At 42.4% G+C, this 26,551-nt stretch overlaps 1 protein-coding gene across 5 annotated transcripts in view; it reads right to left on the bottom strand.

Annotated features, from left to right (window-relative positions):
* MITF (melanocyte inducing transcription factor) overlaps positions 1–26,551 on the bottom strand; it is a 110,314-nt gene that overhangs the window by 32,247 nt on the left and 51,516 nt on the right. For all 5 annotated transcript variants that reach the window (XM_054215872.1, XM_054215873.1, XM_054215874.1 and 2 more), the window contains exon 2: positions 17,099–17,345. In XM_054215872.1, the coding sequence (XP_054071847.1) occupies positions 17,099–17,345 (247 nt within the window). The remainder of the gene's footprint in view (positions 1–17,098; positions 17,346–26,551) is intronic.

The raw sequence follows: 26,551 nt of genomic DNA, 5'->3' as shown, positions 1-26,551 counted from the left end.
CTACACTCATTGTTCACATAATTACATGGGGACTGTGAGGCTGGCGGCGTGCTCTTAAGGTCACTTACAAAGCACATTTCAAGAACACGCCACTAATCACAACACAAACATGAAAACAGAAAACAAATACACCAAAATCCCACCAGTGCCACGCAGGGTGTGCTGGAAGAGTTTGGCCTGTGCATCTACTGAAAAGCCTTCCCACCGAAACTTTTAAAGCAGCCTCCAAAAATAAGAGTGAGAATCATTTCAAAAGGACCACTTATTTTAACAAACCACTTGGCAACAAACTGGCTACAGCACAAAGAACACTTGTTCTGGAACACGCCTGTTTGGAGGCTATCTGCTTTATGACAAATACACAGCGCCGCAAGAAAAAGTTCGCAAGAGAATGAAGATTTTGTTAATTCAAAACAGTTTCACGCTGTTAACATGCCCTGAGCTTCTACATGCCACAGTTAATAAAGAATTAGAAAGACTTAGTCGGGCTCTGTACCACTTCGCCTACAGCCGATGATGTCTCATGTCAGCCCCAATATGGAAGACTTGAATAAGCAGAAGAATAAAGCAGCCTGAGATACATCCATTTTATTCACACTCCTACTATGATCATTAGACACAGCCTAAAATAATAATAAATCGCTGACTTCATTTAAGTGAAGGAAATGCATGCTGGCTTACCACCGAACTGCTTGATTTTTATCCTTCTGCTCAACGAGCTGTGATGTTATTTATGACAGTATTAAAACCTACTGAATTGTAATAAAACAGTTTCAGTACCTCAGAGTGCTTGATCATCATGTTCTCTAATGTAAGATAATCCAAGTCACCTTCATGCAAACTCAACCGGCTATGATCTGAAGCATTCTGCTAAATACCAGAATTGGGATTTTTGGGGGGGACTTTGGCAGGCCACAAAGGCGGGGACGCTCCTTCTACAGGGTGACAAGCCACCGCTCTGGAGGAGAATTAACCCAGGGGGCCAAACAGATGCCACAGAGCATGGAAACTGAAAGCCAACGCTGCCAGGGTTACTTTTGAATGGTGGTGGCTCTTCCTGGGGAGCAGAGTGCTAACGTCCAACACCTCCATTAAGCAACATTGCATCTTTTATTTCCTGACATCTCACTCACAAAGTAGGTGCTACAGCAGACATCACAGTAGCCACAAGAGATTACAGGTAACAACAGTAAGAAATAAAGTATGTTTATTCCACTCTAATTTTAAACCCAGAAACCACAATGAAACTTAGTGTTTCAGTTATTTCTTAGCTAAAGGAATGCTGCCGTAATACTTTTGTAACACAAAGACGTATTTAAGGCAAATAGCCATTAGGTTGCATGACCTCACCTCTACACCCCATGATCGTATTCCCACAACAGACAGTAGCTATCGTCTGGCTCCCAGAAAAAAACCAGACTGCCATGGGCTTATTTATTAAACGAGGATGCCAACATTTCCACCCTTTTAAGATCTCAGGCCTTACATACATAGAGACATAGCATCATGATCTATTTTATACTTCCAAAAACAACATCCAGCCACTCGGCCATTTTTGTAACCTTCCCCACACCTGCCCCTCCATGTCTTCCAGAGACGAGCTGTTGAAAACTCTTCTCCTCATGTTGTTTCACATATGGTAGGCAAATGATTAGTTACGCTGTGTAATGGGAATTGATCAGGCCAGAGGATGGGGCACTTGCAGGACCATCACAGGTGAAATCTTTGACAAAACCTGAGTTAGCTGTCAGTAACCGTGTTCGTGCTGCAGTTGTAAAAAAAAAAAAAAAAAACTGCCGTCAGGATCATTACTTCAACAGATACTGCACAAGTATGTTTCTTACCACGAAAACTTAAAGACTGTGAAAAACAGGTTACATGAAAAGATGGTCTAAACTTCTGCCGTGATGCTCTTCCAGCATTTACACATACCCTGGCACAGCAGCATTTTCAGCATGTGAGCACATAAAAGACCTCCAGCCCGCAAGGGACTACAAGGATTCTCTACTGCTTGGAGTCCTCCCAAAGTAAGGGTTAGGGCTCTTCTGCAGGAGTGGAATCACATTTTATTACACGACACCAGACAAATTCCACCTTCCCAAAAAACTTATAGAAAAACTCTTGCAATGGTTTCATCTGAACTTCAAAAAAAGCACAAGCCAACAGCTCGCCAGGAGAGGCACATTCATAAAACACAAAGAGAGTGTGTTATCATTCCAGTTCTCCAAAGGTTAGTTGCAAATACGAATTGCCAAGAAATTCAGAAGTAATAGTTTTGTCAGAAGATCAAAACGCCTTTTGAGAAAGAAATTCAGGGCCTCCAGGCTTGGTCTCACAAGAATCCTATTTTAAACCGCACTTGACCCACACTAATGTAACCCTTCAAATGCTATTACGAGAGCAGAACTATGTTCATAAGGGCAAACAGGCACAATATCTTCCACTAAAGCCATATTTATTTATGTAAAAAAATCATGCATCTCCTTTTAACACTGAAAAAATACAAACAACATGACATGTATTTCACAAGGTAGCTCTCATCACTGATTGGTAACATACACAAAGTTTTAGTACATTGTGTATGTTTCTTCTTTACCTGAGAAATAGTATGGGAATATAACACAATTCAAGGCAAGCAGATGCTAGAGTCAGAAGGACATAACTGCAGATTAGATGTGAATTAACTGGATCCTAACTCAATCTTCCCCACCTTCCTCACCCTTTTTAAACCTCAAGTATAAACCGATTTTAGCACGTCACTACTTTACAGGATGGAATAAATATTTTTAGAGATCTTAATGCTCTAAAAAATGCAGACAAATTCACACTGAACAGAGTTTATTTCAAATGAAATAAAGTTTGGACAGAGGAAAAGTAAAAGCAGTAAAAGTTTGGAGCTTTTTTTAAGATCTACTAGGAGACAGAGGAGATGCTGGTACATCCCTGGTAGCAAACAGTTGGGTTTGACAATGGCAGGTGTAGTTGCAGCTGGTCTCGAGGACACCACAGCGAGCTGTGCATCCTCATGCAGCGGGGTGCAAGACGTGTGACCCCGCAGGGGAATGGTTCAGAACACAAAATGCATTTCAAGCCATTTATGTCAGACCCGCTCTAGCCTGAACTCCCAGGAGCGGCTGGGTAACACGAGGTCTTCTCATTTAGTTTCCTCCAACAAGAATCTAACTAGTACCCAGCAACAGCACTGGCCAAAAATAACATGTAGTAAAGTGGCGTCAATTGGGAATGCACCTCAAAACGGCATTGCTGCTCTGCACTAAAGGCAGAGCTGGTCTGAGAAGGTGTCGGTGGTGATCTCCAGTGCCTTGTTCTTGCCCTACCACATCAGCTCGCTGCGCTTACCCCTCAGTTAAGCAGGTAGAGCAGTTTGCAGCGCTACATTGACCCAGGCAATCAAAACCACTAGGCTGATTAAAAGTCACCTTTCCAAAACCAGGCCTTTTTTTAAATCTCAAACTGCCTCAGTAATCCCACATGATTTTTAGTGTGGCCCCACAAATGGTGCAGCCACAGGTGCAGTAACTACCAGGGCTGCAAGGGACATCAGCTGCCACAGTCAATGTATCACAGAACTGTACCCAAAAAATAAAAGTGGGCATAAATAAGGAATTACGAGTAACAGCCAAAGCTGCTTCCGCTTTACCCCATCTGGTGGCCTACTGCTTATATACAGCTGGTAGCAATAGCTATTTCGGTATGTTATCTGGAATTGCAGCTACTAGAGAAGAAAATGCAAAGTTGGATTAACTGTGTTCCTGGAATAGTTATCTGTCATTATTCCCCGGGTCCCACAGGAGTCAGCACATTCCTCACTCCGCATCCGAAGTGGCACATCTAGACACTGTGTGCTCACATCAGGCAGAGCCATTAAGACTTGACTCAGTCCTCACAGGTACTGCCTTTAGCCAAAGCAGATAAATGGAATTAATAAGCTTTCTTGGGGAAGGTGCAAGTTCAGAGAGAAGGGTTTTCTAAGGATAGGTCCTGCAAACAGGCGAAAGCCCTGGCTGGGAGCTTCTTCCTTGTTACTTACATTAAACACCGTAGGCAAAGGCAGGAGGCAGCAAATCTGAACAGTGATCCACGGCGATGCGGCGCTTATTGAATAAGCGGCACTCTAGAGCAGACGGCACCACTTTTCTTCCCTCAAAAAGGCAACGTACATTAGAAAAGGATAAACTCTTTTGAAAAGCCACAGTAGCATGATTCAATACTATTTTTCCTTTTACACAGCAAACCATACAGGGCTGAACCCTTAAGGAATATATGAACTTTGATGTGAATGAAGCCCATTAACTACCGCGCAATGAATGGTGCCTGTGGTCCAGAATTCATATCCTTTTAGAAAGCAAAGAGGACAGAAAGCTTACGATTGCTACGCACAAGTGCTGACTCATTCAAGGTCATTTTACTCCTTCCCTGAACAAATTGTTTCTTCGAGACCCGGGCTATCGTGGTACTTCAGAGGATTATAGTTTTGGTGGGAGTCAGGAAGCAGAATTTTAAGAGAGCGAAGTAAATAGCATAGTAAAATAGTATTAGACTGCTCAAAGGAACTTTTCAATTAGTAAGTTACAACAATACTTTTAAGTAAATTATGAAAATACTGATTGCTGTATTTTTTTTTTAAACATAAGTCTCACTTCTGAGAATTTTCTGTTAAACAAGACAAGAATTAACTTTAAAGCACCGTTTAACGAGGCAGGAATTAACTTTAAAGCAGCTCCTGAAATGCACCACATTGCTTTAACACAACAGCCCTACTCCACAGGAGACGGCAGCAGCACTAAGAGCAGCTCTGCCCCCCAGCAAGAACAGGCTGCCTCGCCAAAACTGGGTGTATCGGTCAAGCTGCTCTTAGGACACTGATGCTGGTTAAGGGCAACGGCTCTCTGGATAATCGATATAGGTAAACTGGAGTAAGCCTGTCCTGAAACAGGACTCCCAAAACCCTGAAGAAACAAAAACCCCCACACGCCTAAAGATAAAACACGAGCAGAGAGAGAAGTCACGGCCTTAGATAGCTACTAGAAATCTTCTTAAAGACAAGGTTTAGTCTGCTGCCTGAAGGTCCTCGGCAGGACCTTTATAAAGGCCTGGGTTAGGCAGATAAACTGTTTTCTACACCTCAATGTTGAAATAGGTTCCTTTCAAGGAAGGCAGTATCTTTTAAAAAGAGAATTTCCATTAGTTGCCTGGTTTTATTTTCATCTGAAACTCATTCTCAGGATTTTCTGGAGCTTGCAGCAATGAACCCTTAGACCTTTTAAAGATGCTTAGGTGCCTGACTGCTGCTGACACTCCAAGCTCAGCTCCAGCGACAGCTCCCAACACTCCCATACCCTCAGCATCCATAGCACTCGTGGCCTGTGATGCTTTTTCGCAAGCGGCTCTGCTGCTCTCCATGATCAAAAGGAGGGGATGGATAGATAGATACAAGGACTACACTGCTCCAAGACAGAAAACCAGCTCTTTGAAACACTGGTTTCTTTAAGCACCCAAGCCACGTTCCTGCTGATGTCAATGTGTTCATTTGGAGATAAGGCAGATTCCAGCCAAGTCAGTAACAAAAATGCTGTTGGCAGATGCCAGGGCTTCAAGTAGGTGGGTTGCCTGAAAACAGCTGATGGTTTCTGGGTTGTGTAAGCCACATTAGTTTAGAAATACAGTAATATTTACTACTTTTTTCTAGAAAGCCATCACTTCTTCAAATGATTTTTCTTTTGCTACCTCACATTGTCTACGAAAACCAGGATTTGTAGCACAAAGCAGGAAGGGGGGGGTATAATTTAACACAATATAGTTGTGTCCTACATAGCTTTGAGGATCAGGAACGTTCAATGGAAAACACACTCTGGTTTCATCACTTAAGCTTTTTTTTGCACTCTACTCTTACTTACTGAACAAGTTTATTACTTCTACTGGATGCTAGGTTTATTTACAAGAGGCAGCCTGTCTTTCACAGACTTTCTAACAGTAATTGGGTTTTGCATGTAATAACAATTACATACAACATTTAACTGACTAATGGCTTAAAGGAACCTCTGGGACATTAGTTGATGAAAATAAAATACAATAACACAAGTGAAAAACACGATTAGAATAATGTGTCAAAACAGTTTTTAACACCTGAGTATTAGCTTTCATCAGAGAAAGGAATAGTCTAGAAAGATGACTTATCAGCGGAGAGATTTCCCAAGAAATACACGCGCTCTTGGAAACCGTAATGCCATCTGCTGAGAGATTATGAAAATGCAGGGCAGTGAATGATTTACCTGAATGAGTTCTCAGTGCTTCCCAGCATTTTGTCTATTGTTTAATTACTGTAATAGCGATGTTGAAATGCGTGCTGCTCAGGAGCCAGTTCAAAAGAAAAATAAATCTGCTTGCATTGTGTAAGGTACCCAAGAATTTTCAAAGAACTAGCTGGAACTTCAACTACTGATACTCATCAAGTTGAGGACACTAAGTCACAGAGGTCTGTAACAAAATATTGTTCCAGTATGTTCAAAAGATAATATGATGTGGGAAACCCAAACTATTATTCCAGCATGGTCTTTCTAACTTTGCAAAGACACTGGTATTAAATAGAGTTCTTTGTTGGGGGGGTGGGGGGACCTCCTCTCTTCCCCCCCCCCCCCCCCCCTAAAAAAAGATACTTGATTTTCTGCTCCACATCATTACAAGCTGGAAAAAATGTATCTAATTCTCAGTCAATTTAAACTAGAAAAGGTTATTACGAAGTGTCTAAATAATAAACATGTGTAACTGGCATCCAGCAGAAGTTTCTCTAGTGAGCCTGCAGGGTTGAGCTGTTACCCCAGCGCCCTCTCTGCAAGCATTTGGAGGCAGCAAGGTATTTTCCTGGTTGGTAACAAAAGAATTGCTGACAACTAAAGATTGGCAGAGTAATATTTCCTCAAAGGCCAACACATTGATTTTTTTTTTTATTATTATTATTTTAAAATTTACCAATCTGCCAAGCATACAAAAGCAGACTTGCGGTTTTGCTGGGTCACAGTGGCAAGTAACAACCACAAGCTCCATCAGAATCAAGCATCTTCCCAAGGCGTGTATGAAAGACAAGGGATAAGGATATTTTTTCTTATTTGCATTGAAACACTATGTCCAATTCTACCCCACACGATGCTGCTGAGTTAGGAAAGGTTCACAAGAAGTCTTCCAAGGGATTCAAGATCTGTCAAGCCAGATCTTTAGCAGAAGGCCAGCACAGCCTGCTTTTCCTCCAGCCCACAACAGTTTCAGAAGTGTTGCAATCCAAGTCTGACATTAATTATTAAAGGAAGATTTACAGTAATAGTAACTTAATTCTTAAAGTCAGACAGACAGACCCAACCAGATCTGCTGACCAGCAACTGTTGATGTAACAAATTCAAACGGGACGCTGCCATACAGAGGTATTCTCCCAGAAAAGTGCCAAGGCAGCAGTGTATTGATCCAGTTCTAGCCTGATCCTCTCATTTAATTTCTGAGTAATGCTATTCCTATCTACAAAGAAATAGAAAGAACATCGCATGAATATTTTCCTAAGCAAATACAAACCAGGTGAGTTCTGTCCTCAATTCAGGGACAATTTCCACTGCAAACACTAAAGAGATGCGTTACTAAAATGGATCATTTTGCTCAAAGAACAAGATATGAAGCTGGCACTCATTTCCGAGAGATAAAGGGTTAAAGCAGTTACCCATTTCCTCAACTGGACGACTATTACTATTGTAAAGTCCGTATTCAGTTAAATTCCATCAGGCCATGCTTTCTTAACACAATCTGACATGTACCTCTTCAAGATCTTGGATTTTTTTTTCCTCCTCTCTGCCTCTGAGTAGCAGACACTAGAAATAAATACACCCAAAAAGCCAAATGTTAATCCAAACAAAGTAATATTTAATTATCAAGTTGAAGAGACTGATGACGGGACTGAGTAATTTCTTCTTTTAAAAAACAAAACAAAACACACTTGCCAGGTCCTTTACAGACAACACAATACTAGTTTTTGTTTCAAGTTCATAACTTGGCTCTTAAAGTAGTTGATAATGAACCAGCAGGCATTATTTTAAATCAACCAGTTTTATTAAATGAGCCAGAAAGGAAAGAGGCAGGGCTAATTACCAACATTCCTTGATGAATTACCTAGCGGTGTGTGGTAAATCTCCAGGCGTCTTTGTCTTTATCCCCAAATTTATCCCTTACTTATTTCTCAAGAGGTTAAAGGACATGGGGCTAATTAAGGAACCAATCCAGTGACAGACAGAATCATTCAAGGTAAGGCTGGTTTTTACTCTTTCAAGCTTTTGCATCTCTGCCTGGTACTTCTTAATCTAATTTTTTTTTAAAAAAAATATCACTGCTGGGGAGGGGAGGAAAAGTGCTAATCTCGTCACGGTCAGGCAGGTTGAAACTGCCATGCAGTGCTGGGCAAAATGCTACATATTTGTAATTTAGCCAATAAGAAATTCCTTAAGCCTCTCTTGAATGGCAGGAATGTCTCCAGCTTGTCACTTTGAATTCATTCACTACACAGGTTCAGCATCTCGGAGAATAATGCTGCCAAACTAGCTGAAGAACTGAAATATTTGCAAGCATACATAATACCGAAAGATTACTTTAAGCAGATCTAAATTTTCACATTTAAAATTTAACATCTATCGAAGGTGTCAGCAGAGGCCTCCCTAGACCCCCACCCAACTCCCCTGCTCTCCAGCGCTGCGTGTGGCTCCGGGAACTATTTTCTGACGAATTAAGCCATGGACTCGACAAACTACTGCAATGACCAGCACTCACCCTCTTCATACGTCCTTGGCTCAACCAGGAGAGTGGAATAAGGGTTTTTTAAATTAACATTGACCAAAAAAAGGACTTAATAGTAGAAGATCTTAAAACCTGTTTACTGGTGGGCTATGGAGCCTCATCAATGCTTTTAATTCCCACAACTATGGGCATCTACAAATCTTTAGGAAGATTAACTCATCTTCTGCAGGTCCGAAACAGCCACTGACACGTGGTGAACCACCATTTTCCCAGGGTCTGGTAACTCAGCCATCGGATAATACGTCTAGACCATGGCGGGTGGGGGGAAAGAAAAAAAAACAGCACTTTGAAGCCATCAGAGAACAAACTTAGCAAGCTCTCATTAACTTTGTGGATGTTACCATGCCTGCGGAAAGACAGCAAATCCTCAAGACCACCAACTAGGGTATAAACCGCCGAGAACCTTCTGCAAGGCCATCAAAGCTTGAACCCAGATGTCTCTATCATTTTATGAAAATATATCCCTATTTCCTCCATGTCAAAAACGTTATTTCAAACTACCAGGTAACTACCGTGAACTTGCAGGCAAAAGCTCTATTACAAGGAGCAGTTTCTCAGCTGCCTTCCCACTCTGCTCAGTTACCTGTGTGCTCTGCTCCCAGCACGGTTTGCCCAGGAAATATCCCAGCAGCCCAATTTACGCTTTGTCCCATAACTTTGGGAGCTGCATTTTGTGCCACAGTGACCACAACTGAAGAGCTAAGATGAAACATCAGACATCTTCATCCGCAACAGCATTTCTCTCAAGAGCTAAGCAACACACCAATTTGCATCCATAGGAAAAGGACATTTGGGACGAAGGGTGAAAGCAGCGTTTTGCACCAGCAGCCAAGCAGTCAGGTACTCGTACACAGAAGTATGTCGCCCCCTTGAATTCCATGCATTTTTAACGTCTAATAACTTAGGTGTTAAGCAAGAGTTTACATTTTACCTCTATTACTAACCACAGACATCAAGCACCAGTGCTTGTTTTGGAATAGCTTTCAACCCACTAGCAAGCAAAAGTTTAAGGTCTGAGAGATACTTTTACTTACGCAAAGGCCTAGGAAACAAGGCAGGCTTTAGTGGTTCAGCTGTTTAAGGCACATTTTTCTTTATGAAGAATTTGCTGTAGGCCTAAGTTACATATATATACACCAGAGTCCCTGAGTGTAAGTAACCTGAGTTTAAATGGTCTGTCTGTAGCTCACCAAGACTCAGCCTGGCAAATCACTTGTCTAAATTCTCAATTGCAAATACACACCACGCTTATTTAACATACCGGCACACACTACTATCTACCATTGTCAGGTCAGATTAAATTAGCTTTTAATCAGATAAGTGTGGCCACAAACACATTTGCTGTAGCAGATACTACCACACGTTTATCTTGACGGCCCATTGTTCCTGTTCTTCAGAACCGTGAGATAAGTCCCCTATACAATGAAGTTTTATGGTAATTATTACACCAAGAACACTATTGCGAACTGCACAGCCCCCCCTGCTACGCAGGGCTTGCATTACCACCACAGGTCTCTCCCTAATAAGCACACTGAAAAAGGGCTAGGATGGGGTATTTTCTTCATATACGTCCATAGTCATTAACATCACTCAGAAGGCATGCTTGGCATTTTAAAAACGAAGAAATAGTGTATCCGACGCAAAGAGCTTATCGTGGTGGCGCATTTCAAATCTGAATTAACAATGAGACACGGGTGAAGGCAAGAGGCCAGCCTGGTCGCCTGCACCCACCAATGGCAACACGGAAAAAGTGGCTGGAAGGGGAAAGATGAGCACAAACTACAGCAACGGGACCAGACCATAAGTGATCAGACCACAATACTGCCATGAGATGGGCAAAAGCTCTTAGAATGCTAAAGCAGAAATCCAGTAAACAGTATCAGATTCTAGGCTTTGAAAATAAGAGTTTTCAGCTTGTTTAGGACCCCAGGTGAGAGAAGAAAAGCCACAATGACAAGACGCAGCAGTAAAGAGCTGTAACTCTAGCACCAAAAGAGCAGGTAGCATCTACCATGAAGACACCGACCTAGGCAGTACGGCAGGGGGAATTCTAAGTGGGGTCCTTACTGGCAGACAAATTTTTAAATATCCAGCTTATTAGAAATATTATTGTATGCAAATACACTATTAACAATCTGTTAATAACAAATATTAAAAATGTTTTTGGAGTGTATATTTCCATTCATATGTTTTTATCTACATGTCACATTTTGAGGTGAACTGCCCCATAAGCAAGGGCAGGCGCTGTGCGGGAGCACAGACCCCACAGCCAGAGAAGAGAGATCTCAAACCTCAGATCACCAAAGCAGGACCTGCCTTGTCTAGATCTCCTGGAGCAAGGGAACTGTTTGCTCACTCTCCAGAAACAAGGATAAAGGGGATGTTAGCATCCTGAAAGGGACCTGTTATATCATCTGCTGGTCAGGAGACCTGCTTTTATCTTATTACCCACAAAGCATTTATGCAGCATCCAAAAGACATCTGCACCACTGCAGGAACACACCAGTTCATGGAGCAAACACCCGCTGGGGTTCTCACCCCAGCCCTGGAGGCTGTACTTTGCGGCAGCATCTGATGCGGCTCTCTCAGGCATCTCCCATCTCAGTGCCTGTGCCAAACAGAAGCTTCATTCTTACATACCCAATGGCAGACAAAGAGGGAGGAAGAGACATGAGAAGCCCAGCAGATTTCTTATTGTGCTATTCATTTGATGTGACAACACTCAGGAGGAAGGGGATGGAAACCAAGCACATCCTCAGGAGCATTAGCATGCAGCAGCAGGAATAGACTGGGACAGGACCATGCCATTTCAACCACAACATGTCCAATTCGGGCTTCCATCAATGACCTGGTGCATCACATTAAAAACATGACAGCACAAGTCTCACATCCATGCACCAACTGAGGAACCCCAACAAATAACATGGGAGGACAGAGAGAAGTGCTCACCCTTGATTTTCCACCTTCCAACTGCCTAGTGAGATGTGCAGGGGGCTGGATGTCAGCTGCCCGCCGGTACTGTTTTGACTCCTGCAAGAACTGGTAATGTTTTCAAGGGAACTGATTTGCAATTCTGTGGGCTGATACTGGCCCTGAGCCTCCTTTCCTGACTCCTGAGGATGCTCTAGCACTTCCGCTCCCATGGAGGACATGAGCCTGCTCATACCAGTCGCAGTTTCTGCAATGCCACATCGTGTTTTGGGCAGGCAGGTCCACAGAACTTAGGGGACTGTGTTATGCTTGTTCTGAACAGGAGACTTCATCCAGAAATCAGGCAAAGCAACACAAACCACACAGCATAACTACGATTCAGTTTTCGTAACGTCTCTCAATGAACAAACAGGAGAGTCCTCATTCCCCCCCTAGCCCACTTCTCTGAATTCCTGCAATAAGTTTACTTTCTGGACCATTGCAAATTCTGTAGATAAGGCTACTTTGAGACAACTGGACTTAAAAAAAAAAAAAAAAAAAAAAAAAAAGAGAGAGCTATCTTCAAAGGCAAGCCCCAATCAACACCTCAGGTCTGACTACTTCTATCAGCAGAACTTCTCAAAGACATACCCAAAAATCAAGTAGAGGATCTTGCAAGCCTTGCTTGTGGGAATAACGCACAATGGTTGGTAATTTCAGCCTTTGGAGTCATTCCTTGTTTTTTTTCCCTGGATCTTTTAGATGAAGAAAAACCCTTTTCCTTCTCTGTCTCTTAAAAGCACGTAAAGGATGGTGAGCCCCAGACCCGTACTGCTATAGCGCAGCTTTGGTGAAGATGCCAGAGGGACATGAGGTAAAACTCTGGTTATACAAGTCAGCGTTTCGGCCTGCTGAATAAAAAAAATAATCCTAAAATCAGCAGCCTGGAGTGACACAGAAGACCAAAACCCATCCTATAAATATGGCTAAGTAGGGTATCACTGCCTGTCAGAAAGGTGGGGAGTTGTCCTGCTGCTGCCAGTAACTCGGCAGGCAGGAGATCACTCACTTTACCAGAATCCTGCAAGTTTCTTGGTAGGAAAGGAGGCTGTGAGCAGGTGAGGGGGGACCACAAAAGACACAAAAAGCAAAACCCAGCAACTATATCACATCCACCGGAAATGCTCCCTAAATAATAGCTGTTAGAACTACAGCATAAAAGCTAATTCCGTGGTATCAAGCAGGAAGACAATAACAGATGAAGTCCAAGACAGCTATGGAGAAGCTGATTAACAGACCAGCATCACTACAAACCAAGAGTGTATTCTCTCGATTTCTAATAGCCAAGGATTTCATCACCTTTAATAAATTTGACTCTACAAGGTACAGGATTAATAGCAGTATTGTTCTGCAAATGAATGACGGAGGACTAAAAGGACTAACCTATCATCAGGTCTCAGTGACTACAGGCAGGGACCTGACGCACGACCTCCTCAAGTCCTGGGCTAACCCTGCTTACAGAAATGCAGCAACCAGTTCCCAGAGATCACCTCTGGAATACTGAAGTTGAGATCTGCAGCACTGCTTCTGCTCCAACAGATAAGACAACCGAGTAACTGTAATCAACAACAACAAAAATAACAGCTTCTTAACACCAATTAAGTATACAGAACTTAAACACACCTGTATGGAAGAAGATACTGCATATAACAGCCCACTGAAGACATCTAAAGACAAACTCTTTGCAAAGAAGTTAACGCTTAAATAAAAATATAAACTTACTTCGTGCCTCAGGAACGAATCCTGATCCAACATTGATTGGGCTTGGAACTACTCCAATGATCAACGTTAAGTTATTTGCTCCTATTTCCAAGGCAGAGCAGGAAGTTGAATGGCAGCAGGAGCAAAGAAACTCTTGCAACATCTCTCCGCAGCATTAGTCCTCAGCTACCAACAGGAGATGGATGAGAAGGTGCTTAATGATAAATCAGCCTGTACGGCTGTGAAGCTCTGCAGAAGGGTAACTGAATGCCATAACAAATCTTCCTTTTGCTATTAGATTCAGAGAGATACTGTTTCAAGTGCATTAGACCCACTCCTCGTCCATCTCTTAATGAGGCTGCACAAAGCAACACAAAATTTGAATTCCAACAGGTCATTTCCTACCTTGCCAAGCTACATTACTTGGCAGAGAAGTGATGCAATAAGTCGTCATTACTCAAGAAAATGAAATTCTATTTATTCATATGCCCTTGAGCATATCACATTATGTAATTTGGAGATTCCTATGCAATGTGACATAGATTTGTATGTATTTCTCTTTCCATCTGTATTGTTTCTAAATGAGCATCTTCAACGTCTTGAAAACAAATATAAAATCCAAGCTCATTAACACCTTTAGCTTCTTTTTAAACTTGTCATTCCAAACTGCCATCCTCAGACATGCAAGCATTATTCTCCTTGTCACATTATGAGATATGGGAGAAAAGGCAAGTCACACAACATAACTAAAAACATGAAATGATGACAAATTCAACAGGATTGGAGTGGGGTTTTTTGATACTAAGTTCCAAACCAAAGAAAAACAACAACAAAACCAGCTACTACATTTGGTCTTATTTGTTTGTGAATTAATACACAAAAATATCTCTTTTAAAGAAGGTTGCCTTGCAGATTAACATTTCTGAAAGTGTAAAAAAAAAATTAAAAATCCCCTTTTTGTCTATCACATTCTTTAAGGTCACTAAATCCAGACCATCTGGATAATAAAGTTACCAACTTAGTTCCCTATTTATCTAATTAAAACTTCTGTACAGCTCATATGGAAAATTTGTCTACAGCTGAAAAACAGCTGAAGTGTAAAAAGCAGCTGCAGGGAAATGATGTCACTCGCACAGTGCTACCACGGGCAGAGCTGACTGACAACGTATCGGCACCAGGAAGATCCTGATTTATTGTTAATCTCCTCTTTTGAGCCAAATAATCTATTTAAAAGAAAAAACAACACACAACCAAAATCACATGGACCTTTTAGCGAAATCCTACTCCCACTGAAACATCGGTGGTGAATTTTCAGCAAGATCATGACGTCAAGCCTGGTATTTTGTACTATTTTTTTTTTTTTATACAGAACTGGTTCACTTTTATTAGTAAGGACAAAAGGATGAATCTTTAGCTGCTTTCACCCACCAAAACCACAAGCAGAACAACTATGTAAAGCAGTTTCTTTTCTCTCATGCACATAGAGCTACCAAGAGGACCTGGTTTTGCTAATTTTGACTGTTACATATGTAAATGCGGGTGATGAGAGACAGGCACCGTTCTGTTCCAGCAGGTAGCTCACATACACACAGCCGTCACCTTCAATGCACAATTCTGTCGCCAAAAGGCACTTGTTGCAAGGTATTACTTTTAATTCACAAGCCAGTTAAGCATACGTTCTCTTAATTTTTTGCTCTACAGGGTCATGCATGCTGCCGTTTGGGCTGCAGGTGACTACAGAGGAGGTGTCCTCCCTCTTTGCAGGATGCCCTCCTCCAGGAGGGAGCAAGGGACAGACACTTCTTTTGCATCAGAGGATGAGGATTCAGGTTCAAGTCCTTCACGTGAAGTTCCCCAGCAATGCTCCAGCAGGTTACAGAGCCACACGCAAGTCCTACGACAAGCCAGCTCATCATCTGTAACAACTGAGCATCACCTCCCGGCCACACCGTCTTCTGTACTTTGTCCCTCAGAAATAAAGGGCTGCCTCCCCTCCTCTCTCATATAAAGAGGCAATTGTAAAATGAACAACGCAGACAACTGCTAATGCTTCTTCAAGGCATTACACTCCTTCCTTAATGGTAAAAACCTTCAGAAAATAAACACTTCCCTACAAGTTTTCAGAGAAGTTTAAAAAAAACAGAACAAAACACTAAAATTCACATCACAACATCTTAGGATGAAAGGATGTAAAAATCTAATATATGTTTAGTTAACTAAGTGCATTACAAACAAAAAAACCCTATTTCATAGCATCTACACATCTGCTGGATCTGAATTATAACCACAGAGTCATAACCTGGAAACAAGTTTAACAAATTGTTATACACAAACTTTTGTGCATTGCACACAACGTTAGACAAAATAGCTCTCCCCAGTCAATTTCGGATTCCTTATTATATGCACATATGCTTAAAGTATATCATATTTAACTTTTAATAGAAAAAAAAATATATAGAATTCAGTATTCAACTGTTGTCTTTTTGCTCCTAGATCGTAGGCCACACTTGAGTACAACTCTGCTGTCCCAATTAAGCATTAGTTCTGGCACTGTCAACGCTATCCCACAATGCAGATTCGATACATAAAAGCCCCCTACATTTCCTCCGTACACCCGTCACACACACTGCCTCAAAATCCTGAGCCTGCAAGTCTCTTTTAAAACTAAATCTTTGAATACGTATCCTTGATATATAACAGCGATGAGCAAGCTACAAGCGTTCTGTAACTCAAATTAACTTATCTGGTAAGAATACGTGTCCCAGCTGAGGCGGTTACTAAGCATAAGACCGTAATAAAAATATTTAGCAATACTGCAGAGCAAATAGGTAACTCTTCAAAACTAATGAAAATCTTATTTTCATGAAATATGCCAACAAACTTCTCCAGAACATTTTGCAGTCTTTTACTCACACATTTCACATCGCTTTACTCTACTTGGACTTACTCAGTGCATGAAGTTCTCTCTTTCCTTATAACTGTTCACATTTTTCCTCCAAGTAATTAGCAAGCTACATCCCCTTTGACAGAGGGATACTAACAAGCTCCTACGGTTTCCAGTAGGACAAGGAATCCAAAGCTCCTAATAGCAAACAAGTCATTTAAGCAAAAAAGGATTATGGAGACTCATTGCAAGAGGCTGGAAACTCACCCGTATTTCAAATTAAGACTTTGTGAGGAGCTCTTTTGTAATGAGTTTTGACTCCATTTTACAAAAATATTTCATTTTCTTTTAAAAACAAAAATATTGATTTGAATATATATTAGAATTTCTTCTTTTTGAAAACAACGAAGTACTAGAAAGACGGAGAAGCATTTTCCAAAGGGAAAATGACGGAAACATTCGTTTTGTAACAAAACCTCAAAGTTTAAAGAGAACAAAAGTCACACAAACTTTCTTTAAAAAAGGTTTTCCATTCTTTGCTACCAGGACACCAAAATAAGCTGCAAATCAAGCCAGAGCACAGCTTCTTTGTGAAATTTAATTGCTGAAAATCCCTATAACCCCATTCGTATTCAATAAGGTAAGTTTAGATGAGCGAGAGCTCCTCAGCAGAAAGGCAGAGAGAGACGGGCGTACCTTGAGGACCTCCATGGGTACCTGGGTGGCAGGGGGCAGGCTGGTGGGGACGCTGACGTTGATGGCAGGTGTCTGGCTGACAGGTACTCGCTGCTGCATGAACTGGGCTGCTTGCTGCTTCTGCTGCTGCTCCCGACGCTCCTGCTCCTGCATCTGCTCACGCATGAGCTGCTGGCGTAGCAGGATTCGTGAGGTCATGCTGGAGGAGCTTAAGGGAGGCTTGGAAGCGCCAGGATGCTCGGAATTGCTGTGGGAAGACCAGAGAGAGACAGCTCAGCTTCCAGAAGCGGGATGGCAGCTCCAGCGGTCGGAGCTTGTGGAATTACACCGGAACGTGGGGCAGGATGGATGAGGATACGCTGCACCACGCGAGGGGGAATTTGGAGCCGACCTACTTCAGGTACTTAACAGCCACATTAGGCTGCCTTAACTTGACTGCCGCCAACCATTTCCAAACGCCAATATCCAGCTGTAAAGACCTATTTGCCATTCCAATTTTTACCGCAATCATCCACAAGAAAAACAAATGCTTTTATAGATGCAGCAGGTACTCATATGCCTTTTTTAAAAAAAGTAACAAAGGGCTGTATCAAGTCTAATGATAAGTATAGACAGTACTCCAGGTCTAATGATCTACCTCAAAAATAAACAAAAGTAAATCTACCTATCCCGTGAAAGCGTAACATAACAAAGTTCAGTTATTTGCTGCAAAATACTACCTTGGGGTTGGATTTGATGGTGTCAACACTCTTCATAGCTAGAAACCAGACTCCCCTCCCCAAAAAGACCCCAACTCCCACTTTAGGCCTACCAGCATCTTCCGAGAGCAGCGAGACACAAGAACAGGCAGAATAAACAACAATAATGGCTTTCTTTCAGCCACACTTTGTAAAGCGTGTCAGGCTGGCCTGAGCCAGCACCCCGCACTGCTTCACCACCAAAGAGCTATTTCTAAGCCCTTGGCCAGCAGAGCTTCCTACCAGACAGCACAGGACAAACCACGGGACTTTGCCATGGAATGCAGGGACACCTTCTGAAGCAACCCATCGTTTTGCTAGCCCTCAGAAGTAAAATCCATTTATAAGACATTTCAGTAGCACAAGGCAGAACAGTTAGGGTATATAAGTACCTTCAAGGGAAGGATGTTGGAAGTGGCTAAGAATACATGAGTCCATGTAAGCAAGAGCTACAGTGCGCATAATTCAGGATATTTAGTTTGTGATTCTGACTGCTGCAGCTAATTGCTGTCAGTCCATGGAAGGAAAGGGCTGTTAGTCTATAGTGATGCAGGGCCATGCTTGTGGAAGCTAGCAGTAACCCCTCCTGCTCCAGGAGGTGACTGAAAAGCCCACCTCTGGCTCCAGTGCTACTTTCAGGATGCGGATGGGACAAAGGAGTGCAGGAGCCAGCATCCCTTCCAGGTCTCCCCTGGAGGGTGCGGGCACCGAGAGCTTCTTGTGCTTGGGACACTGCGCTGCTGGAAGTTTTCCAGCTTTGTTTAGGACCGATGTTGAAAACAGTTCAGAGTAGAAACGAAGAAGGAAAACCCACACTTACTCCCCCAAGAGATCAAACTCTGCTCTTCCAGAGACACATTTTGGGGGCAGGGAGGGAGGCAGGGAGGGAGGGGACCATCTTGCTATTTAAGACCTGTCAGGTTGAAGCATTCACAGAGACACTGATCCTTTTGATAAAACAAGAGAAAACCTTTGTGGTGAAACTAATGCAGCTGTGGAATAATCGCACTAATTAGCTGCTCAAGACAAGTCATTGACTGTGATACTTGTAAAAAACACCACCCTTTCAATTAAGGGCGAAGCATTCTCACATCTAAACCCAGCCGCCTGCTTCCTGGCTGCCCATCTGAACCGCTTGCACATTTCCAAACTGAGGAGATGCTTTATTTCCGTCACCAGGACGGTTATAGATCAGCGGTCTCCCAATTTGTTTTGATCACACACTGCTACCAGGAAAAAAAAAAAAAAAAAAAAAAAATAAAAAGTGTTTGCACATGCACCCCCAATATATGTCTATTTATGAATTATATACATGTATTACTGAAGTGATAATATTTTCTTCCTGCCCATCAAAAATATTGCGCGCCCTAGAGACTGCTGTAATAGATGAGCAAAAAAAGGCACTCAAATGCTGCTTTTAAGGAAGGATTCATTCTTCTCATTTGTTAAAAAGCTTATTTTGTATCCCATAAACAGGAATCTCATTTGCATGCTATTGGCATTTTTTAATAGATACCTAATGCTGCAAAATTGGTAACCCAGCAGTTGCTCACACCTTTCATTTTTGAACTGTTTCTCCACTTCCCAGAGGCAAGTGTGCTGAAAACCGTCTCAGAAACACCTTCCTCTACACTAAAATTTTGGGGATTACAAGGGGAAGGAAGGTGAAATTATTTCCACAGCATTTCAAACAGCCCCTGCCAAGAACATCATCTCAGTCACGCGATTTCTGTACCTGCTCACACCTACAACTCAACAACTGTCCTTACGGCCTCCTGCAGACGAATCAGGGGTCTACTGCTGATAGAAAATTCTCAACAAAAGCTTCAAATATTGTGTCTTTAAAAGAAATAATAATCCCAGAAAATGCTGTTCTGACAAATTCTTCCCCAAAGGGCAGAGACTCTTCCAGTTTTATTTCTTTTGTAATTCTTCTCAATATTATAGTTATTCACTGGAAGAAAATAGCTTAGATGTAATTAAGGAGGTACTGCAAGGTTGGGCAATGTACTTTTTAACGAAGCATTAAAGAAGAGCAGACCCAGCAAGGGGAAGAAGAGTCTGATCTTATTCACATCCAGAACACCAGATTTTGGTGGCCAGATGATGGGAAAGAAAAAGCTTAAGAGGAGTTCACTGAATGTCTCGTTCATTCTGATTTCAAAGGAGAAGCAGGAAACCAGTACAGCTGCAACAAAGCCATGGGCTCAGCAGACACATCACTCTCATAATTCTCTTTTTTGGGCACGTTATGATATTATGCACCACAGAGGCGTACAAGCCCTGAACGCAGGCAGCGCTGGCAGCAATGTGCTGCCAGACCGCAGCTACTGCTCTCAACGCATCTGAGTTCAAATAATGCTTTTATCTGGCATAAAAGCTGCTGCCCAACATCTGCTTGCCTGACCAGATGCTCCTGTCACAAGCCAGGTGAAGGAAACTGGGCAAACAGAAGACAGCTCCTGCCATGCAAGATCTATGTTATTTATTCCCCCAGGGGCTGTAAAGCTCCTCCCGTGGGCAGGGCGGTCTCACCACACCACCACTCCGTCCACTCGCAGCACTCAAACGTGGAAAACTCTTTTGAAACTTTGGTATCTCAGCCTCTAAGCTTGTCCCATGCCCAACATGGACCATCTTCCCGCCCAGCTTCCCCTTCCCCACCTCATCTGCTCCTCTTCTGCAAGACACTCCGCGCAAAGCTCCAAGATGGAATGGAAGATGGTTTGGGTTTCATCACCACGTACCCGCCGGAGAGCAAACAGGACAAACTTTGTCAGAAATTCAGTTTTCCAATCAAAAAGCAATTAAAAACTTGTTATGTCAAAGGCTTCATCAAGAGAGTTTTGAAAATTTGTATTTTTAAAGCTTCTTGACCTTTACGTGCTGCTGCACAAGCAGACCTTCTCCCATGACTGAGCACGGTGCCATGTACCACGGTACGATCCAGTACCCCGACACGCGGATTCAAAGCTCTCATACGTGAACTGATTCACCCCCGGATTACGTAGAGTTGGTAACAGAGCCCACACATACAACTGATACATGATGTGATTTAGATACTTCCTGCAAACACAGTTTATGGATACCATTTGATTGCAATAAATGAAACCGACTCATCCTTTTAATTGACATATGATTAAACTGGTTATCCATTAGCAGTCTAATAAGCATAGTGTAATACAGACTGAGAGTTATTAGTTATGAGTGCCATGTGCCAATCCAATTAATCATGAAGTGACAACATTTTATTAAATAAGTTTAAATTATATATCCTTTGCATAGATGGCTGGGAAATGTTACTTACTGCATACATAAGTTATAATGCAGATAGCTGTTGCATAATAAAAAGCAACTGATCAGATTAAAACCAAGTTTAATTTTGCTGCCCTCAACTGAAGAGATTACAGAGACCAGACCTGTTAGAGCCTCATCTACCTTCCCAGATGTGTACTGATTATTTTATCTCTGTCTCCTTGGGCAAAAAGACAAACTTGTCTTTTGTTGGTTCGTTTTGTTTTCAGATTCTTATAATTTGATCAAACAAATTCTCTGGTTCCCATGCATTACTTACCTGAGTTGTCTGGTTTACAAACATTATTTTGTATTCTTCTCTGGAGATACTGAACTCGAAAACATTATTTAACTCAGTTTTGCTTTTTAACTACTGATTGAGAACGTTATTTGTTTTTTTTTAAAGAAAAAATAAAAGCCACCAATATAAAGCTTCTTAGACAAATTATAATAATTAAAGACACAGAGCAACTCCTCAAGCCCAAAGCTTCCTCAGAGATGAACAAGAATTGGATAAAATGCATTAAAAAAAAAAAAAGAAGAAAAAGAGGTTTCAACACCACTTGCTCTGCAGGATTGACTGCCCTGCTATACGCAGAAAAATGGCACACAAGGGAGGCTGTCGCTCTCCTGCGTTCATGCCAACTGTTTGTTAATAGGTTAGTCCACAGAGAAATCAGCCAAGAAAAGCAGATTTAGCACCTCAAGAAATCCACTGAGCTGCACCAGTTCTCGGAGGTCAGAGGTAAGAAATAGCATGGGATTTAAATGCTTGCGTTTCATGTTTTACCCTTATCCCATTCATAATTATTTATAGAGAAAAGAAAGCATCCACATTAAGTATCTGACATTAGCATAAAACTATCTTGATCTTTAAAGCAAGCAGATGAGGGGTTGCCAATGTTACAGCTCAAATACTTGGCTTCACCTCCAGAAGACACTATCAGAAGAGACCACAGCTCCCCTTCCAACACCCCTCCTTCTTCAGTGACCTCTGGAGTTTCCTCAAAACTAAGTTTATTTGTCCAGATCCTGTTCTCAGCCTCTCTACCAGGCAGTAAAACCTCAATAAACTTTTTGTTGCCAGTATTCTATATGTGGCAGAAACACCACTTCTAGCAGCATCTAACCTGCCAGCCAGCATCACTCTTTGCCACAGAGGGATGACAGAAAAGGGAAGGATACCAAAAGAACAAAGATAAATGCAAGAGGGAGACAGATTACCCCCCAAAAAAAACCCCAAACTCCAAAACAAAAACCACAAACAACAAACAAGCCCGCTATACAAACTCTTCTCCCCTATCTTCAGCTAAAGCAAAGGATTCTAAATACAAGAAAACTACTAAGGCATTTTCCCTAGAGCACTTTGTACTTCATTCCTAAAATTTAATAATTGATTGTGGGTTACAGCGATGCTCCGCTCACCACGCCAACTGGCTGGTGCTACTTAAAGTATCAATGTTAAAAAAACCAAACCAACAGCTGGCGCCTTCCTATGTCCTTTCTTGCCAAGGACAGAGCAATTACATAAACGGTGTGGAGACTTTATCAGCCTTTATAACAAAGCAACGACTGTGTTTCAGGCCTCTGTATGAAAGAAGGTTTCCGCATTTGAAGGTTATGCGTTTAAAGAGCCACACTGGCTGCTGTTGCATCTGCTCCATCATCAAGGTTAACATTTTTCTCTCCCTCCAGTGCCTTCTTATCCCCACCAGAACCTGCTCAGAGCTGCTCTCCTGCAGCAGCACTGCTTACCCTACATCATGGGCTGCACCTGTAGTACAACTTGCAGCCCAACAGGCGTCCATCCATCCATTCATCCATCCACCCACTTGAGCACATGGAGTGCACCTGGTTGGCAGGAGAAAGGAAGAAAAAAAAAAAAAACAAACCCTCACACATCCACCATGCAGATCTCCTACCCAGGAGCTAAGGGTTTAATTACAAATCAAATTAATTCAGTGGATACAGTTGTCTTTAAAGAAAAAAAAAAAAAAGCCAAAACCCACCACCAAAAACCAACCACACAAAACACTTCCTTTAATCCTTAGCTAAGAATTTTTTTAATTAGCTGTACACCATTTAGTAGTTTTCCATTTTTCTTCCTGTCTTTTAAACACACCTTCACAAGCTGCTGAACATAATGCTTTCTGAACTTAATGAAAACCTCTCTCATGACCCAGGAGCACTGAGTAAATAATTATTAAGCTTTGGAGGTGGCTCTTGCATGAGTGTTGACTTAATAAAAGGCCGTAAGTTGATCTGCTTGAATGCCCATTTACTTGGGGACACAGCTTGCAGTATAGCTTGGAAAGCTTGATCACCACCAGATTAAGGAACAAGGTAAAACTAAATAGGTTCAATCTAGAAGCTGCAAAGGTCGCATTTTACAATCCTTTACTACCATTCCTGTTAGAGGTAGACGAATAATTGCAAACCTAGGATACCCTCAAAGACCTCTATATAATAATCACCATAACATACCAAGTCTTTTTATAACTAAACTGAACCTCTGTTAGCCCAAATGTGTTTGCGCCGTGAAGTTGCAGAAGGATATACATATATATATGTATATATATTTATAATTTTCTTTAAACGTGGAGTATTTTATAAGTCTTCCCCTCATGAAAGTCACCATCGTTATCTCAGCCGGTCAGTCACACCTGCCGTGGCTCTGCACAAGATAGCTCCCAAGCACAGTATTTTTAGCTCCCAGAACACAACCTCCATCCCAACAAATCAATCACACAACCTGCTCACGGTGCCGTCGCTCCCGGAAAGCGCCACTTACAGACAGAAGCTGTCAAAGGGGCAGGGCATGAACATCTGAACTTTAACAGCTTCCATCTTCCCCCCCCCCTTCATGTCCAAGGGCTTTTGCTGAGAACCCTCAGGTGAAAGTCAAGCGGCGTCCTGGCTGGCCCTGTCTCTAGGGGTGGCTCCAGATAAGGACCTGGCAACTCCAATCCCCATGGAGCAGAAACATAGGCAGGTGCCCGGTGCCTGCCAGCACTGCAGACCTGTGCAATCCAGCACCTACCGAGGAAGAGAAGAGAAGGGGGGGTTGAAACAGCCATGCACAAGGTCTTCAGAGATCACGAAAGTACTCCGGAACAGCCCAGAAGTTCAGACCCAGCATCTCGCTACATCTTGCCTCACCTGCATGAGGGTATTGCACAAACTCCTGATGGAGACAGCCCGGAGCAAGGCACGGACCTGCAGCAAGCACGGACAAATGCTCGGCACTACAGTGGGGCTGAGCGTGATCCTCAGACCCATCCCCTGGATGAACAACCCGCTGCAGGTCTGAAGAAACGGAAAATGTGGGTTGGCATTGAGAGCACTTCTCCCATTCATTAATTAAGAGAGGTGTGATCAGACCATTAATGCCATCAGACAAGCAGATAAGGGCTGCCTGTAACAGCACAGCTATCTCATGATTTTTATCACCAAAAAGACGAAGGGGAAGGGTGGGTGCAAGACGAGTTTGTTTTCTGGGACATAACTCCTTCATATTCAAGGTTCACTTCAGTGAACTGGAGGTTCATCTCACAAGAGCACTCGGTGTGACGGCGTACACACCCTTTCCCTGTTTTCACTTCTGCTCAAACAGGCTGAATCCTGAATCCCTCAAGCAGAAGAGGAGCAGGCAGGTGAAGACACCTACACACACAAATACCCCAAGCTCCCAAAAACGTTCCATGAAGGGTTAAAAGAATTTAAAACATAGCGGGCTGTGTTACTCAATATTGGTTTGGTGCTCTTCCTCAAACTTTCAAAGCCATTACAAACTTAGAGAAGCCATTACAAAAAAGTAAAGAAAAAGAGAGGTATGAGGTAGATTTGTCTTTCACTGGAAAGCCTGACCTTGTCAAAGGCTTTTTGAACCATTTTTCAGACACCACATCTATGGGTACTTCCCTCTCTAAAGGGCTTTACGCACATTTGCAAAACAAAAAGCCAGATAGCTAAAACAACCAAGAGGAGATAAAAGAAAAAGCGAGGAGATAACACTCCACTAACAAACTCTGTAGTGCTTGATTTTGTAATATAGAATTTACCTTCTTTTATCTGGGTAAATAGAGAAGATAACACTGTCGCCAGAGAGGGAAGATGACGTATGATCACCGCACTTTTTTATACTTTGCAACCATGTAGTGCTCAGATCTGACTCCACATCACCTTTCCACCATATCTTGGTTTAGAAATTATCTATTGCTTACACGGTGGGATAGCAAGTTTATTCCCAGAGGCAGCCCTGCAGAATACAAGACTCAACCATATTGTGTTCACAGCTTGTCATCGTCATTCGCATGCTCAGAGTCCCTCCCAGCCAAAAAGCCATCATGCTCCTTGAGGCTTACAGTGACCCAGCAATTCCCAGCCTAAACTGTTCCGCTCATCCGAGTTTTCTGCTTACTGACTCCATGGTTACAGCGCTATTCAATGCCTTCCAAAGACAAGGAGGCAGCTCGAAGCTTCATCTTGCGCGGATGACATCCTCGCTCTGGTATGCTGAGCAAACAGGATATTAAGGAGCAAGAGGGAAAGTGTTTATGGAAGATTTGCTTTAAATGATTAAGAACCCCAAACAGTCATACTGAAAACCACAACGTGAATTTAGCGCTCAGTATGTGATAGGTCGGTGTTATCAGCGTATAGGACTGGCTCATTACAGTGAATATTACATGCATGGGAACAGCCAACCCCCTAGGGCATTACTGCAATAACTCTAACATTAAAATCACCTTGGACAGATACTATGCGAACTCGCCCTTCAATCTTTAGCCATAGCACTAGCTGTTCGCTACAGGACCCGAGCAGATCAGGGGGTGTCTTCAGCAACTTTTCTTTCTAGCAAAGCAACTCTCCAGACTGCAGAAACCAATTCCTCAGCATCCAAACGTATTAAACAAACTTCAATTTTAGAGTACTTAAGCATTGCCCATAGTTCTTCTACATTTTTGGCTATTTGTGGAAGAGTTTTTGGGGCAAAGAAGATTGACTTACTGCCCAGGCTGAATGACTTAGGGGGAAAAAAAAGCCTTTTCAGCAACAAGTTACTTTACCATCCATTTGGATATTTACACTGCAATTGTGATTTGCAATTGCAGGACAGACGTACCAGTCTTGCTACCTTGGGTATTCACAGCACAGACAGGGAGGTGGGATAAGCTCCAGCTGTCCACGTAAGAAAGCATTACTGATGTTTACAAACTTGGTAATTGAGGCCAAGCAAAACGACTGTCGCTCACCAGAGGAATTGCCCAACTGCAAACAACCATAGAAGATATGACCTTCAGTTCCCTTGCTTAAACCATTCAATGTGACTGACACCATTCCTGACATGGGGCAATATCAAACCAAGGCTCCTGGAGAAAGCAAACCCCAGCAGTTCATCAGGTAGCACTGCTAAGCTACC

This window comes from Rissa tridactyla, chromosome 10 (genome assembly GCF_028500815.1).
Source record: "Rissa tridactyla isolate bRisTri1 chromosome 10, bRisTri1.patW.cur.20221130, whole genome shotgun sequence".
NCBI classification, from domain to species: domain Eukaryota; kingdom Metazoa; phylum Chordata; class Aves; order Charadriiformes; family Laridae; genus Rissa; species Rissa tridactyla.
The sequence above is the reverse complement of the archived record's forward strand: the minus strand, read 5'-3'. Positions and strand labels throughout refer to the sequence as shown.